The 18579-nt window shown below is 38.8% G+C and overlaps 1 protein-coding gene across 1 annotated transcript in view; it reads right to left on the bottom strand.

The window, feature by feature from the left end:
* Positions 1 to 3987: 3987 nt before the first annotated feature.
* Positions 3988 to 18579, bottom strand: part of LOC121954819 (nck-associated protein 1-like) — a 59809-nt gene continuing 45217 nt past the window's right edge. Inside the window, 16 exon segments of the mRNA XM_042502527.1 lie at positions 3988 to 5069; positions 6205 to 6294; positions 7122 to 7231; positions 8727 to 8843; positions 10233 to 10326; positions 11043 to 11123; positions 11243 to 11325; positions 11862 to 11955; positions 12657 to 12754; positions 12867 to 12997; positions 14233 to 14451; positions 15028 to 15159; positions 15884 to 16023; positions 17818 to 17937; positions 18075 to 18149; positions 18151 to 18208. Of these exon segments, the coding sequence (XP_042358461.1) occupies positions 4953 to 5069; positions 6205 to 6294; positions 7122 to 7231; positions 8727 to 8843; positions 10233 to 10326; positions 11043 to 11123; positions 11243 to 11325; positions 11862 to 11955; positions 12657 to 12754; positions 12867 to 12997; positions 14233 to 14451; positions 15028 to 15159; positions 15884 to 16023; positions 17818 to 17937; positions 18075 to 18149; positions 18151 to 18208 (1759 nt within the window). The 3' untranslated portion in view covers positions 3988 to 4952.

Here is an 18579-nt window from a genome sequence, read left to right as displayed (position 1 = left end):
CTCAGAGGCAGGCGCTCTGCTGCAGGCTCGGAGCGCATTCACAAAACGAGTCGATGTTCAGCACATAAAAAAACAGCAGTACCGTAAACACTCGGTTGCAGTGGTGCATTTAAAAGGTTTTTTCTCCGCGCTGATAATCTGGCCCAGAACTGGCCCAGTGCTGATTCTTGTGTAAAACTTGAAATTCAGATTCGTGCCGGATTTAAAGCGTTAATGGGTGACCCGGGCCAGTTACAGTCAAAAGTCAGTACAGATTAATGAGCCAGATCCGCGTCGGTCGGCCTATAAAGTGCCCCAGTAATGAGTCCCAACACCTGGAAGTGAGTTAATATTTCAGCACTCCCAGGTCCCTCGTATCAGGGTCAGCGGGTTTAACGGAAAGGTTTTTGGTTAGATGCTTGAAATAAGGTCTGCAGTTTACACGAACTTACAGAAGCTTCCATGTTTTGGCATAAAATATATTGGAAAATACTCAGCTTGTGAATATCAGCAGTTACATGAATAAAAAAGTGAACTTGTGAACTGCTTGTTTGCCACGAGACTGTTAACAGCCACCTTTTCCCTATGAGGTGATGCATATAAACAGCTACTTTTCTGAGTTGTTTCCTTTCCAAAAGTTTCAAAATGTCCACTGTGTGATCATAAATATGCAGGTGGTTTGACTATATCTTTGAAATATACTAAATATACTGTAATTACTGGAGTACAATACAATGTAATGCAATAACTACTACAGTAACTCATTATGAACGTCGTACAGATATTTTTCAAAGCCGACCTTTTGTATTGAGATTTGGGTTATCGTGTTTTTCCTGAAATCTAAACGTCTGCTGTGACAAACATCAGTTGGATTGTGTTTGGTTATAAATGTGTTTTTATTAGGCTACTTTTTTTCCCAACAATTTCCTAAAACGTAATTTGTGTTTTTTCATCAGGTGGTGCTGCTTCGTTAAACAGATGCTGTTATACGCAGAGTTAATATCAGTTTACAGCTGAACAGCACAGCTTTTCAAACCTTTTGTTTTTTTAAATAAACTGAATTTTCGAGGTGATAAATCAGATTGGTGTGTGTTTTTGTATCAATAATGAGTCCGCATGCGTCACGTATTCTTGTGATTTACAATATAAATATCAGCAATAAAATGACAGCATTGATTTTACACATTATAGGTTTGAAAATGTAGAATTTAGGTTTTTTTTCATGTGTAAGTTTTATTGTCCTGCAAGTGTGATGTATTTGTTTTCTTACAGGGACCTCTGGTGGCTTCTGTCAGATATTGCACTTAATTTTTTTTTTGGATGTAGGACATTTTTGGAAGATGTCACAAAATGAGGACTAATAATTTAGTGTAAACTAAATTGCTGATCATAGTGAAATAATAGCTGACTTTACCAGGTGTTTAACCCTTTGAAACTTGAGCGAATTGGCTTCCTTCTGACTTAAAGGAATTTACCCATAATACAACTTGACAAAATTACCCAAAATTTACAAGACATTTCTAAAAACTTAAAAGGAAAATAGTTTTAAAATTGGTATAAAAGCAAACAAAAAACAAAGTCATCTAAAAAAAAGTGCAAAATAAGCAAATATATGATTACATGTTTTTTTACTTAAAAAACTTGAAAGTTAGTTTTATTGACACCTTTCCCATTAAAATCTTTTTTATTTATTTATTTTTTTTTTTACTAATTTTCATGAAATTTTCTTCCTGTTTTCTTTCGGGTATCTCTTGCCAAAGTGCTCACTGCCTGTTTCCAAAGATTTGAAAGAAATCACGCTAACTTGCTCAAAGTTTCAAAGGTTTAAGTACTTGTGAAAGGTGCCTGAACACTCCACAGGAAAGCTGATGATTCACATGGGAAAAACTATTTCTAAGTCTGTTTTTTAATAAGATGAAGATATGTGATGATGTTAACTGGTACAGCCATCTTTATCTATGTGGGCGTTTAAAGATTAATTCATTTACTGCTTATATGTTTGCTCTGGAAGAGCTCAGTTTACTTTTAAGCGATTAAAGTGTCACCGTACAGCAGTCTGTTGATACACATGATCAAACCATCAAACAGGATCAGACCTTCAAATAATCACACGGTGGCACTAATTATCAAAACTGGTCCGTCTGTGAAAATAAAGCGTTTCTACTCACCACTTGCACTGGTCCTCCGGGGCCGCAGGCAGGAACCAGCGTCACACACTCACAGCTCAGGTCTGACAGCCCTAAGGTTTATTTTATTCATGTCATTTAAGTTACACGGTGGAGTCAGAGACACAAAAAAGAGGTTAGAAAGAAAACAGCAATCATTCCACATCAGACGGCAGAAAGTGTCCACGGATCTGTCCTCACCTGCTCACAACGCAAACGACTGAACGCACAGTAGAAACGGCATCTACTGTAAAGTGCACGTCATTTACATGAGTTTATTCCTGCTACATGCTGTAAATGCTGCCTCCAGATTTCAACTCTCCTGGTTCATGTGCAGTGTGAGCCGTCAGACAGAGCCGTGTTTTCAGGTTACATCAGCAGAGGGCAGGCATACAGGGAGCGTGGTGTGTCTCAGTATGTAGCCCTTGCCATGCCTCCATTCACAAAAAAATAAAACCAAAATCAGACCGCACTTTGTAAAAGTCGTCCGTCTGTCCTAAAAGGTCCCGTACAACCGTCGCGGAAAGTTCATCGGAGGTTACAGATCCAGTGAAAACATCACCAAGAGTGTATATACTGTATATATACATTTATTTTCATGTCTTATTGCAGCTCCAGGTTTTTGCAGACTTTCACAGCTCTGAGATCAATTAGGATTTGCATTTGTCTCTGCGGAGGAATCGTTGAGTTTTACTTTAACCCTTTGAAATCTGAGCATTTGGCTTTAACTCTTTCAAAAACATGGGACGAAGGCAATGAGCAGTAAGAGAAGAAATGACCCAAAAACTGGCAAAAAGTACAAAAAAAACAACTAAAAGTTTGTAAAACAAAAAAAAAGTTAATGACAGATAAAGTGCTTGAAAATTATAGTTTTATCACACAATTTTAAATATGTAATAATAATAATAATAACAATAATGATGATTAGCGATAGCTTTCCCCTGGCATTTTTCCAAAGCTCCTCTATAAAAATAATTTTCTAAAATCTACTTGTGTCTTTGTCAAATCTTTCTTGTGAAGTTGCTCAGTCTTTTCCCCTCCTGTTTTAGAAAGAAATTGCACCAATTTAAATTTGGCCATTATAAATATTTTTTTTTATCCCTTGAACATTTTTTTAGCTTTAAAAAAATTTGTTTGTGAAATATTTCATCGAGTTGCTTGTTGCTTTTTCCCCTCATGTTTTTAAGGAACTGCACCAATGTGCTCAGAGTTCAAAGGTTTAAACACTCGTAAAAGGTGTACGGAAGCAGAACAAGAAAGGTTAAGCTTGGTTTCAAAAGGGTTAACTGCTCCTAAAGACATTTATCTAACCACGGCGGGGGAAGATGTTGGACCCTCAACAGCTGCTGCCTTTGAGCAAGGCATTATTGCCCCTGCTGCTTCAGTAGGACCTGCTGGTGGCCAGCACTACAAGAACTGCAACTGCAAAAACCAGACACAGAAAAGCAAACGATGAAAGTTTCATCCTCTTTTCGAGAGCCAGAAGTTGCAGAAATTAATTTGCAAAAGATCATATAAACTACATTTTGCACTGGCTTGTTTCTCTCTACTTTACACTGTTGGAGAAAAGAAGTAGCACCTACTGCACCGTAACTTAATCAGAGCTAACTGACAGCTGTGAGGAATATTTGCAGATGCACTGAGGGCTTCTGGGACGCCTGCTCCGTTAAAACGCCGAAGTATTACCGCAGTACTTTTTTTAAGTTTGTTCCCACTGTAAAAAGTTCCTTGTGTCACCCCTTTCTGTCAACCGAGCTGCCGCAGATTCGGGCGAATAGTTTCCAGAATCGTCCAAACACATAAAATGTCATTTCACCCATTTAACAGCCAAACACTCCAGCACTTCCAAGCCCTGATGCACAACTTTAGTGTCAACACATTTGGCAAATCGTCATCATTGTCGTCATAAAAATAACAAAACATAAACATTAAAAACAGACGAGTTCAGTTCACATCAAAGTAGAATACAGATATTATATCTTTACCCACAAAAAGTTCATGTTACGACTAGCTTGAAAAAGAAAGAAAACATCACCATGTTATACAAGTGTGTCTGTGTGTGTTTTCACTATGAAATGCTGAAGATTAGTGTATATGCGGTTTTATATCTGCCTGTCAGTGTGTGTATGTGTGCGTGTATATAAGTGTAAACTTACATTAACAAGCAACATGTCTTTCATTATCAACACAGGAATCCTCCTCCCGAAAAAAAGGAAAAAAAAACCAAATCACATCAGCATCATTTGCATTCCCAAAGTAAGCATCCAAATCCATCACCACATAGAAGTCGTCAGCTGGCCACTAAAAATCTCAAATCTTTCATCAAAAAAGAACAAAATGAAAATAATATTTTAGTGTCAACTATATATATACTATATATTTATATTTTTGTTCTTTTATACCAACCAAACATGGTTTATTACGTGTTGCTGTGGTTATGGTCCCTGGCAACATCATGAAAAAGTACAATGATTAAAATAAAGACACTGATCCCCCAACTTCATCCAGCTAGTGTGTGTTTTTTGTCTTATTTTAGTGTTTTTTGTTGTTGTCTTTGTGCACTGAATTCTGGGTGTTTGTATGTCCTTTTGGCGTTTAGTGTTTGTTTTCTCTGTATTTAGAGTGAACTCGTTTAAGCATTTCGGTGTACATGTCACACGCTGAAGTTTTGTTTTTGTCTGAATAGTACGTTGAGGCATTGTAGGCATAGTTTAGTGTGTTAAGTTTGTGTTTAGTGTGTGTCTGTTGTTGTGTTTGCGTCTGATGGTAGACAGCACGGTAGGCCTTCGCTGTGTGTTTTTAGTGCGTCTACGCGTTAGCGCTGATGCTCTGTTTGTAGACGGCGTGGTAGGCGTTTCGCAGCAGGACGTAGGGGAAACAGGACTCCAGCAGGTCCATGGTGAGGAAGGGAGACTCCTGCACAATCTGAAACACAGCACAGGCAGACTGCTAGATCATGGAAAGATTTGGATTGATGACTTTATTTTGAACATGTAAAATACAATAAAAACTGGAGAGAAAAACACATCAACAACGGAGAAAGAAAAAAAGGATATAATGAATTCCATCTGCAGATTATATCAATTTAACATGTACGAGAGGGAGCACGAAGACGTTATTACGTAATTAAACTGTTCCCCTCAAATATATTATAATATTTATATTGTTATTCTCTATCTCCTGATGCACTAGTAGCATATGATCAAAAATTATTTTGTAACATTACAACACATTAAGTGTCTTCTCTCATAAGTTGATGTGAGAAATGGAGCCAATCAGAGTTTGCAGCATGTTTCAGGACACCGCCGTGACGTCACCGATGACATCAGTGAGCTCCCGAAATCTGAGGCGGATTTAATTTATAAAACCACAGATGCAACTGTGTCCAAAATCAAAGTTAAATAATTTCACAAGAAATCATGGATCACCGGGACCATCCCGGATCCACATTCATTTATTTGTGGCATCTTGCTACAATAAAACATCTGCTGCCACAAATAGATTTCCGGTTTTCGAGCTGTTCCTTTCATTAGGAGCGCTGTTGAAAAATGTGCACCACTCATTCATTACTCCACACTCTGGGTGTGCAGGTGCACTCTGGGCACAGGAGGAGCAGCAAAACGTCAGGCGCAGTCAAAGTGAAACTAAACCATTCGTTCTGCTGGCTGTAAAAGTCTGCTTTCACCCGCAGCAGCTGCTCCTCTCAACCATCGATGTGATCTGATCAGCTGTGTATGGAGCGATAAATCAGCTATCCTCTACAGTGACAAACTGCTGCAGAGGAAAAAAAAGAGCTCACGCAGAGCTTCATCTATGCTGCGTTCATGAACCTGCAAAACCTCTGAATTTAGAGAGGGGAAACAGAAAGCATGCATTTAACAAAAAACAAAGCCAAACAGGCCTCCGTATTTTCTGAGCTTCCATCCTTGAACCTCTCTCTCTGTGCGAGGTAGGACCACGGCAACCAAAGATATCGCCACGTTTCTTTAACGACGGTCATCTTTTGTCTGGGAGCGCCCAAAATCACAGTGTGTACCCAGTTTTAGCCATGCTCTCTCACCATGTCCAGCAGCAGGTAGACAGACTCTCTGTTACGTGTCGTCATCTTGTCCGTCTCCTGGCCGATCTTCAACAGGCTGGATGAAGCCAGCTGCACAGAGACACGTTTGCTCAGGAAATTAAGCCCTTTTGCACAGGTTTCAAAGGGTTAATGATCTTGATAAGACTTCTGCGGTCCTCTGACTCAACACAAGTTTGACAATTGTTGAAATATTCATTGTAGGGAAAAAACCTTTAAGGCCCTAATCAGAAACTCACCTGTTGTTGTTTTTACTTTTCTTCTTTGTTTATTTTCAAGCAATTTTCTTGTAACATGTTACTAAATTCTTGCTATTTTTTTGGGCCGTTTCTTGTGGAGTTGCTCACTGTCCTCCCACGTTTATGATAGAAATTGAGCCCATTTGCTCGGTATCACAGGAATAATTATCTTGATTAGACTTCCCTCAGCCCTCTGACCCAGTACAAGTTTGACAATTTTTGAAATATTCACTGTAGGGAAAAAACCTTTGAGGCCAAACTTTGAAACTATTATTTCTGTCCCACAATTATTATTTTTTTTAAAACTTTTCTTTCCTTTTAGTTTCTTGCTATTTTTTGGGCCATTTCTCGTTAAGTTGCTCATTGTCCTCCCACGTTTATGACAGTAATCAAGCCAGTTTGCTCAGGTACTAAAGGGTTAATGTGCCGTTATGTTACATTACGTGGGAGGTTATTCCATGAAAGATTACTCTAGTAAGATTACTCCAGGCTGAAACAAACTTTTCCAGGTTTTCCATGACCATGGGAACCTTTGGTTTTGAGGTAAAAAATTGGATTTCCCTGAATATCGATCTCAGACGTGACTCCATGCAGGAAATGTCTATAAATGACTGTATTTCTACGTTGGTGATAAAATGTGAAAAAGTGAAATGGTCTTACAGCCAGGAACTCTTTGAGGCGGTCCTCTATGCTCCCCTTGTGGATGGTGAAGAGAGCAGCAGCGATCTGGTTGATGGCTTTGGCCAGGCAGTGGATGTTGTTACAGTGACCTGCAGGGGGCAGCAAACACACGCCGTTAGAGACCGAACCAGACCGCATCTGTATTTAAAATCAATTAACTCCGCTTTAATTTCTGACATGTGTGGCTCTTTAAGACTTCCTCAGCAGACAGATTCTGCAGAATACAAAAACTGGAACCATCAGCCCGGCGGGGAAATATGGATTTCTTTTTTTATTTTTTTTATTTTATGCAGATGAACGCCATTAAGTGTGTATGTGAGACGCATAAGAAATGTGTGAATATGAAATGTGTAATTCTAAGTTCACAAAATGGTTGGTGTGGCTGAGCCGGCGCCACGCTTCCAGATCTGCTGTCGGAAAACCAATTGCCGGCCGATATGTGGTCTGCATACTAACAATGGTGGAGCCCATTACAACTCATTATCATTTTCAAATGTCCCTTATTAACAATGGCGCCTCTCATTTCAAGGTTGTTAAGAGGAAATGTCTTTATAATTCACCCTTGAGTGACAAATCTGTTTGATGCGTTATCAAAAGCCTCATTTAACCACATCAGCGTCTCTGCTGCGCTTCACAACAGGCTTATTTCACTGAATAAATATTTTTACTTAAATTAATGCAACAAATAAGATTGAAAAGGTCACTATGGATAAACTGTAAAGAGAGAAAAAATATCATCTAATAATTCAGGAAAGTGTACATAATGAAGATGATGATATGGCTCTTGTGCACAGAAATGAATCAATCGGAGGGCACCAGGTCGAGCTCATTTACATGCTGAGCAGTCTCATGCCGCTGGTGCAGTAAATTATCGTTTCACACAGTGTGTAGTATTTTCTCCTGCACTGCTCTCTGGCTCTACACTGGTTCTGCACCACAAATTAGAACTTGTTATTTCCATTATGTGCCAAAGAAGGATAATTAAAGGTTAAAACTGTAGGCAAAATACAATCATGGAAAATTAGGTTAAGCTTTTTGCAGCACAAATATACTTTAGTTTAACCCTCTGAAACCTGAGCAAAGTGCCTCGATTACTTTCAAAAATATGGGAAAAAGAGCAACGAGCAACTTAAGGGGAAAGAACCCAAAAAGTAGCAAAAAAATGCCAAAAAGTACAAAAATACCTAAAAGTTCGCAAAAAAACAAACTAAGAAATAAAGGGAAAAATGAAAAATAATAATAATTTAAAAAAAGAATGAGCTGAACATTTTTTTAATAAAATAAATTTAAACATATAATTATGATCATTAATATATATATAGTTGTTTTTTAAATTTGGACTATCTTATTTAATTGTTTTTTTTTCAAAGCAACCAATTTCTTGCAATTTGCTGACCAGTTTTTGCAGTTGCTCATTGCCTCTTTCCTCAACAACCAAAAAACAAAAAAAAAACCCACAACAATTTGCTCAGATTTCAAAAGTATAAATACTCGTGAAGGTGTCTGAAAGCACAAGAAAACGTAATGTTTTATCTTTTAAAAGGTTAACATGTTTTCTCGTTTTTGTGCTGCATGGCGTCCTACCTTCGATGGCGGGGCTGTACTGTGACATCACGTTGCTGGCCAGCGTTGGCAAAGAAACGGCCACGAACACCATCAGCAGGCAGGCGATCTTATACTCCTCCTCTGGACTGATGTTCTCTGCACAGAAACAAAGCCTTTTTCAGACATGGAGCGTGAAACAAACGTAATCGAGCTGTTAAAGTGGTGAATTTTCCACATTTAGAAGGAAGAATTTAATGTTCCTCGCGGCTTTATTCAGACGCTTATGGAGTGAGCAGAGTGAGAGAAGAAGAACAGCGTGAAAAACTCTCATAGCGAGGAGTGTTTTCTGCTCTCTCAAAGCCTGTTTTTCACGTTTTAACAAAAAATTCACAATATCTGATGATACACAAGCACTGAAGCACAGGACATTAACAGGGTTCCCAAACATTTTCACAGACAAAATTTCAAAACTTCACTTTACCGTTTATTACTGAATGAAAATTAATCAGCAGCCTTTTCAAATCTCGAATAGTTGGTTTTGTTCATATTGAATTCTAATACTTCAAACTACGAGCACAGTCACACAAACACAATATATATCAGTCTGGGACTGACTTCCAGGCATGAGGGAAAACATAAATGATTATATCACAAATTCATTCTCAATGCCTTTGATTAAAAACTCACTTCTGGATGCAAATCTTAAAAATATATCAGACTGCAGATTTACTCGTTTTCAGCCTTAGAACTGGATGTTGAAGGTTTTCTACAGAAGAATACTGTAGCAATTCATATAACTAAATGACTTTTCAAAAACCTTCAAAGACTTTTTTTTTTTTTTTAACTAATTCAAAATCTTTTTCCAGGTCTAGAAAATGAGATTGTAAAATTCTGACTTTTCTGGGTTTTCCATGAAAGTGGAGACCCTGGATTAGATTGGGAAACTTTTTAATCGTTTTTGTTCACGTGCTGAATGTAAAGCATTTTGTTGGATATCCTCTTTTGCCCAGGTCGCACAGCGAACATAAATTTTTTTTTTTTTATGGATTCATCAGATATGAAAAAAAGTATCTCCTCAGTACCCAAAATTGTCTTGCTCAGCGTTTCCTACTTTGTTAAACTCATTTGTATATAAGAGGTGATGGTTGAGATAATAAAGTTATTACAGTCATTTCAAAAGGCGGTCAAGGACGTGCATTTAATCTTCCTCTCTGTCTCGTGCTGCTGGAGCTTTTCCTTAAATCAGACGGCACTCAATCCAGATTTGAGCCACAGCGAAAGTGATTTGGAAATGTTAAAAGGTCTGACCCGTTATGATTGCTCTCATTGCTTCTTTTTAAAATATGTTTTATTTTTGCCTTTAATGACAGGACGGTTAGATGGACAGGGAAGGTGGGAGGTGCTGACATGTAGCAAAAGGCCACAGAGCTACAGGTCACCCCGAGTGTCACGACGTGCTGCACTGCTGTCAGATCAGCTACACACACACATTCAGAGTCGTTTTGGATTTATGCATGTGTGTGTGTCTGTGTGTTTGCGTCTCACCACTTTTCTGTGAGGACAGAGCCACCACCAGAGCCGGGTCGATCTCACAGGGTAAACCTGCAGCCGACGACAGCTCGTAGACGTTCATGGCCACCTGGAAACAGACGAACATTCATAAGCATCTTTCACACATATTTTCTGGAAAATTTGCTTTTTAGCAATCAAATCAAAGCATTGCCGTGAATGCTACTGTGAAAAAGTCACAGAATCAAGTACATCTTCAGTGGTGTCTTTTGCTTGTTTCATTTAATAACGCGATATTTTAAGGCTGTATCAGCTCATTTATTACTAATATTTCCAAGTCGCACTGAGGCTCCGTGGTCACATAATGTGACCGTTGCGATCAGAGCTCTGCAGATACACACACATGCCTTCCCTGCTCACACTACTGCCACTACCACTCTTTCAGTTAGACTGTTACCACAGCGCCATTAAACATGCTGATTTATTCTCTGTAAGCTAGAAACAAACTAACAGCTCCCCACTTCATTTATTAACAGTATTTGCAAATTGCAGTAGTACTACATGGTTATAAAATATGACTATATAGTGACCGTCTGGAGCTCTGCAAAAGCCCTGCTTTGTGTGTGTGTCTGTGAGAGGCAGAGAGCCGCGGAGCAGAGCGAGAGAACTAAAAAGCTGGCGACTTTCAAAAACAATGTGACAGTTATACACTGTTCACAATATAGTTGTTTTATATATATATATCACATGTGAAACAAGCTGTGATACATCGAGTAAATTCAATATATCGCCCACTCCTAATTAAGCGGTTATTTCATCTTTATGTATCCAGAAATGTGTTTTTACCTTCATGTCCGTCTCTCTGGGAATGTGGTCCTTGAAATCCTCCACTGAACTGACCAGGAAAGGAATGTGACAGGATAACACCTGGAGACACAGAGACACAGTCAGTCTGGTAAGAAAGTGATCAGCATCAGTGCTCTGCAAGAAATATTTAAGAAAACATTTAAAAAATGTGACGTTAATGGTAGAGAAATGTGTCTTACATCTCTAAGAGCCTCCTGAGCCAGCGAGCGGAAGGACAAAATGACTCCAATGATGGTCATTCTCTTCAACACACTGTCCACAGCTGCAAAAACAAGAAATTCAGCTAAGGTTCAATTCTCAGTCTGACAAACTGGTTGGTCAATCAGTAAACAACATCATATATCACAATAATCAATAGTAATTCAGTAGTTCAGAGACTTAATTTGCTGCTTTGTAAGTTTTATTTTGTTAGGCTTTTGTTGTGCTTATAGTGTTTGCATCGACTTTTAATTGCCTTTCAGTCGAGTCTGCTTAGCCACTATTGATATGATTTTGAGTACACGTGTTAAGAAACTATTGAAGAATACAAGAAAATACAGACATGGTTTCTTAAAGCAAAGCTGGTTAGATTTACACAGAGATGAAACCAGTCAGGACCGCAGACTGTCTGCAAACAGCAGAGTGTGATTCTTTTGGGAGTGTGAATGAAACACAAGCTGTCAAACACACAAAATATCTCCTGAAAAGAGCTCCGCACCCGGCAGAAAGAAGGTATTTAGTCTCAAGTATCAAATCTGAATTTACCAGTTGTGTTAAACTGTACTGTGCATGTGTGTGTGCAGGTGTGTGTGTGATTACAGGTGAGTTTCTTGAAGAGAGCGGCCATGTGGTCTGGTTTGTCAAAGCTCGTCCTCATCTGGGTCAACACCTCCATGTTTTCTACCACCAGTTTCTGCACGGAGACGAAAGTGCAAACAGTGAGCTCACAGTCAGAGTCTGTTTATGTTCATACAGCAGAATTACCCCCATTCAATTCCTATTTTTTAAAAAGGTGTTCAGCTTAGTGTTGGGATTGTTATTCAGAATTTTAAAAATCTCATTTGTTGTATACATATTCAGTTGTAATGTTTCGTAATTTCACTTTATTGCAGCTCATCAATGATGCACATATTGATACACTTCTGATTAAAAAAGCAACCTCAGAACCAGAAAAGATCAGCAGTTATCATCATTTAAAAGCAGTAAAGAAAAAGAAAAACCTCAATTACTTTATTTATTTATTTTTTATGATCATTCATCTTTTTCTTTAACTTATTTCGGTATTTTTATTTTTATTTTATTTTTATTTCTTTAATTGTATGACTGAGCCATTCTGAGCCACCCGAGGAGGAGAGGGTTACACAAAAGGTTAATTTTCCTTCTGGAGTATCAATACAACCAAAATTTGCTAAACATATGAAACATATGACAACATATGGATTTGATGCAGCTATGTATATATAAATTATTATTATATCCTGCACAAAAACTGCATTAAAAACATTTATCACACAGAACTCAATAATGCATTATGTCTACAGTGATTTCTGTAATACAGGTTAAGAGCGTCTTGTGTGTGTATGAGTATGTTTCTGTATTTGTGTGTGTATCTACCTTCAGCTCAGCGACCTGTGACGAGATGTGCCACATCAGACTCTCACTGAGGAACTTCATACCGTACGGCCCCAGCAGCTCCGACAGCGAACGCATCTCTGTGAAAACACACACACACGACGACAGTTACGCAGAGATCTAAAACACGTCAAACCGAAATTCGTCAGCGGCAATATTAAGAGAAAACAGTCAGTGTGTGCAGGTTTGTACCGGAGATGTCGGAGTATTCCTCAGCGTTGAAAGTCAGCTCGTTCTCTGTGGGCAGGTTGACGAAGGCCTTCATGGCGGGAAAGTAGGCGATGTGTCCGTTGCTGACCTGACGGAGCAACGTCTCCAGGTACCTACACACACACACACACACACACACACACACACACACACACACACACACACACACACACACACACACACACACACACACACACACACACAGCACTGGTATTACAGTATTTTAAACACCACAAATGAATCTTGTAAATTTACAGTAAATACGTTTTTCAGCTCAGAGTTTGCCTGCAGTGATGCACCAAAGATGATTGTTTTTTTGTTTTTTTAGAAGAAAAAAACCCAACTTTTCAATGCTTTCCCTCCCTCCTGTTTCCTGGTGTCATTATTGTTGGCACCGCTGATTGTTTTTTCAGAATCGAGCAACTACCAACAACACGGGAATCACTGGGTTTTCTTTTCCACAGTTACTTCATTTGTTCCACCATCTGCAATGTCTGCTGCTGAGGATAGTGACTGTAAAACTGGGGATAGCTACCCATGACAAAAATAATGGCTGCAAAATTACTATTAAACTTATATTTTGCTATAAATGGAGCCTTCATTTCCCTGACTGCATGGTGAAAGTGAGGTTTATACAAATTACAAATTACAAAGTGAATGCCAGCACGTTTGGCGGATGTAATCAAACATTACGGTTTTTTAATACCAAATTCCCTCTTTGATGCGACAATATTATATTATTGGGTACTTTGAAAAATATTAACACGATTCCCTTTTTGATCTATAATCATTAGTGATTTAGATGTAATGACTAAGAGGGCAAAGGCAAGTATTAAAACAAGCAGAACTGTCTGATAAGTTGAGAAAAGTACATCACTTTACTGTAGTACTACCTTCAAAATCAGGAAAAAACACCACTTACTCCATCTATAAGATATAACAACATCCAATATCTAAGACAACATATAGTCTTGTATCTCAATATGATTTAAAATCTTAATGTTGCCGAGCCTTACAGTCATGAGCTTATAAAATATAAAAAGGATCTTTTTCTGTAGTGTACTACATTATAAAATTAGAGGATTTTCTTCATTAGTGCTTGTGATAAAACAACTGACAATCTGTTGACACAGACTCCGAGGTAGAAATGTTTAACTACAATATTAGATTACAGATTTAATACGGGCACAGCCTGCACAAACACAGCCCAAAATTTCATGTTTGTTTTTATAAAATGGCACATAGTTCATCCGTTTCTCCTTAGTTATGTTTTACAATTCAAATCATGATGTTTTTGTAGATATTTTATCTGCATAATGTTAAACACAGAGAGCTGGAGCAAACGTACCAGTTTGTGTAGAGACTGGTGATGGTGGGCTCCCCGTGGCTGTCCAGGTGCTGCGTCTGCTGCAGGAGCACGTTGTTGAAGACCCGGGTGATGTCGATGGTGACGTAGTTCTCTATGGACTGAAGCACCGTCATGTAGGCGCGGACGCTGGTCAGCAGCTCGCTGGGCTTGGCTATCTCCTGAGTAGCCTGGTTGTACATGGTCATCCCCACTATAGACCTGCAGACAGAGCGAGTCAACACAGAGATTCGTTTGTTTTTATTCTTTTATTTTTTAAAATTTGTGAAGCACTGTGCTTAAGATTGAAATGTGCTATAAAATTAAGATTATTATTATAAAAGACATGTTAACATGAAGGTCAATTCAGTAAATGCACGTTAAAAACGCAAACTCCAGGCTGAACAACCTGCAGAGGACAAACTGTTTAAATTCACATACATCTATTACCTTGAACAACCCAATTTCAAATCATATCCCTCTTGACATTAACAAGAAAAACAAGAGTTTCCTCTTACTTGAAGTTATAAACCTCTTTTAGGCTTTTATTTATTTTCCAATCAATTATATCCAACATGCTCAATTAAAATGCTTTTTAAGATGTTTAAAGTGACGACTCTGACCTTCGCACTGTTTACTGAAGGCTTCCTGTAATGATGACAATGTAAAAATCGATGCTTTTTTCTATTCACTGGAGTCTTAATGTCGGGAATTAAATCAATTTAAAAAAGCTGCCTGTTCTGTATCTGAAAATAAGCTTTAGCAGTTAGCGAGTGTGTGTTTCGTCTGCGTGTTTACTTGGTGAATCGGATCTCCAGGTGCGAGGTGAGGTACTCTCTGGGCGTGAACGTGTGCTCCCACACCGCCAGGTTGGGAACGTAGTTGATGGAGAAGCAGAGTTCAGATAACGCTGTGTGGAGTTTATCCAGACTGGAGGGAAAAAACAAACAACAACAATGAGAAAACTCATTAAATTATGATTGAACTTTTAATAATCTGTGTCTTTACAGCAGCAGAATACAGTAAATAAAGTTGAACAAAACAAGAATACTAAAAATAGAGGAGGTATGGATGAGGGGTTTCTATTTTTCCCGTAAATAAGACATTTTCTGTCAGCACGCTGTTTACATGCACAGTTCAGTAGAGCTACAGTTATAGTTCGATTAGGTCAGTATAAAACAATCAATTATTCAAATTAAACAGCTAAATATCACTGCTATCATCACTACTGCGTGAATAAAGACAGATGTTTTATGGCCTTAACTGGAATAATAATAAAGTATTAATAAAATGAGGCTATTAATCTAACATTAATCATTATGACAGAGTCAGCAGAGTTACTGCTCAGTCCTTAGAAACATCGCTGCTGATGAACCATCTTTATTCACTGAGCCGAGGAACCTCGACTGACAGTCTCGTGCTGTATCTCTTGTATTTTATTTAGTACTTTTTTTCATGTTTTACTTGTTTTCGTTGTTTTTGTACCTTGTTTTTTATGACTGTTCAGCACTTTGGTCAACGATGGTTGTTTTAAATGTGCTTTATAAATAAAAATTGACTGACATTAACAGGAGCATACAGGGACAAAAAGACAAAAAGAGCGAGATGGAAAAAAGAAAGAAGAGAAAGGAGATGGAGGGATTTTTCCACTGACTTGGTGACCAGTAGCCTGTTCTTCCTCATGCTCTCCACTCCCGGTTTCTCTCTCTCCGGCTCGCCCTTCTTCCCCGTCGCCTTCTTGCTCTTCTTGTTGACGGCCTGGCTGATGGTTTTCGCACAGTGTTTAGGAAGCAGCTACGGAGAGGAAAGCAGGAGAAGATTAGCCAGACGGCGGAGAGGGAAAGAAAGAGACGGGCAGGGACAAACAAGAGATGGAGGGGAAGGAGAGACAGATGGAGGCAGAGCGATTATTCACGGCCTGGCTGATGTTCTTACAACTGTAGCTTTTTAAAAAAATAATAAGCAGACTGACAGAGATCTATTTAAGAAGCTTTTAGAAACATGCATCAAGAGAGGACTCACAACATTAACGTGACAGCGTGGAATATTTTGCAAATGGACAGTTGTTTCTGGCTTGCTGCTCGGCCATCTTGTGACATCAGAAAGTTTGTCAGCAGAAGAAAACTTTTAGGACTTTGTTGGTTCTTTGGCACGATTTTAAAGAAGCCGTTAATAACGCTGAGTTTGCTTTTTCTTTGAGATAATCCGTAAAATGTTTGAAAATCTGCTTCCAAATCTGACCAGGCCAAACAGGCGTTATTTTGGGATGAATTTGTTTTTAGCTCTCAAACATCAGGACTTGTCGTGTTTTTTCTTAAAGGAATTGTTTGTCACTTTTTTCCTTTTTGGCAAAGAGGAAAAAATCGAATCTACTCTCTTCTTCGACCAACACAACCCTCCAAAAACGTTACAGGTCCCAGCCAAGAAATATTCAGTGTCCGCTGGCTGCCTGGCTCAGTCTTTTTTACACTTTGAATTCTGTGCAGATTTAACAGACAAAATGTAACATGTTAATTTGTGATCTTAACTCTATGAAACCTGGAATGACATCACTTTTTTGCAGCTATTTTAAATGTTTCACAACTATTTAAACCTTCGAACTCTTCAAAAAACCATGCAGAAACAGACAATAAGCAGCTTGGAAAGAAATGAAAAATTTCAAGACATCTGTAGACTTAAGTTATAAAAAAGGAGAAATGTCTAGGAAAAAAGAAAAATCAATGGGAAAACTAAATAATTATCATAACTACATATTTAAAATGATGTATTTTAAGGTAATTAAGAAATGAAAACATCCCCAGAAGTACACTGCACAGCACGCTGACAAGCAAAAAAAACTACTGCTTGTCTTTAAGTAATCTCAGGTCACAAATGGACAAAAGTCTTTCTTTTGCATTTTAAAAAAACATCCACACTCATACGATAACACTGTGAAAACGGTGCTCACGTACACGTCGTAAAGAGAAGTGAAAAAGCTGTAGTATGCACGCCGGGCCAGTAAGTGTTTACATTTTTCATGTCTTCTTTTGTAATGTATTTTTTACTTTTTACTTTATGATTGTCTTTTTTTTGCACGTTTTTTCACGTTCGGAGTAAACTACTACAACGACAGTGTAACTTTGTAATGACACACCATAGAAGAACAACACGTCATGCTCGACGTGTGGCCGCGACGTTTCCGTTCTCACAGGACCCGCAAGTTGCTAAATTAGATGGCAGAAGCGGTGATGTTTCCAAAAGATTACACTCTGAAACCTGGTTTCAAAAGTTTGCGTTTTAAAGCCCCTTAACGACATTGTCGTGTGAATTAAAGGCCAAACCGCCAACCAATTTAATGGTTCCTGCAAGAACAGTTGCTGTGTAAACGGCAGGAAACTGAGGAGTCTCCAAATGATGATTTGAATCTCCAACTGCCAAACAGCAGCCCTGTACCAGCCCCCACGCGCTGAGAGCTTAAGTCTTGGCAAGAAAACACAAGAGTTTATCTCCTAAAATGTCAAACCGTTTCTTTAATTTGGTGCTTTTGTTGTGTGTGTGTGTGTGTGTGTGTGTGTGTGTGTGTGTGTGTGTATGTGCGTGCGCTCCCACCTGGTCGCTGAGTGTGCATTGCTCGGTGCAGATGTCAGTGATCAGGTTTCTGGCCTGTTTGGCCATCTCATCCAGAAACATGTTACACAGCGACAGGCTTCGATCTCCTATGTGGTGACGCTGTGAACGGAGGAAAAGAAAAACACACACAACGGAGAATCATTGGTGTTATCAACATAATGTAACAGCGATTACCGAGCGGCAACTGTTCCTGTGAATGTTTCACACGTGTCTCGTCTGAGTGAATGTGTGTTTACCTCCTCGGGACAGAGCTCGTGTGTGCAGGACATGAAGTGTGTGCAGAGCAGAGGGAAGCAGATGGAGTGTCGGGCTCTGGGAGGGAAGCTCCAAGCACTGCTGGAACATTTTTTCAAACGCACGGCTGTAGAAGCTGCGCACACACACGCACACACACACACACACACACACACACACACACACACACACACACACACACACACACACACACACACACACACACACACACACACACACACACACACACACAGGCAAGAAAAATACAGAAAGGAGATAGATGAAATGAGGGACATACACACACTTCAGTATTTCGTTTTTAAAACTGTTTTTTGTTTATTTACGTTACTTCTTTGCTTGTTTTGTTTACATTTTTACATGTTTTTTTGTATTTGTTTATCATCTTTACTGAGGTGAGATTCCTTATGAGCCTACAGGGGTTTCTTACTGTCAGCTGCAAAATTCTGGATTCTTTTGTTGTTGTTGTTCAGTCATGAACAAATAAAC

The sequence above is a fragment of the Plectropomus leopardus genome, chromosome 15, assembly GCF_008729295.1.
Source record: "Plectropomus leopardus isolate mb chromosome 15, YSFRI_Pleo_2.0, whole genome shotgun sequence".
NCBI classification, from domain to species: domain Eukaryota; kingdom Metazoa; phylum Chordata; class Actinopteri; order Perciformes; family Serranidae; genus Plectropomus; species Plectropomus leopardus.
Note: the sequence above shows the minus strand (reverse complement) of the source record. Positions and strands in the feature narration are given on the sequence as shown.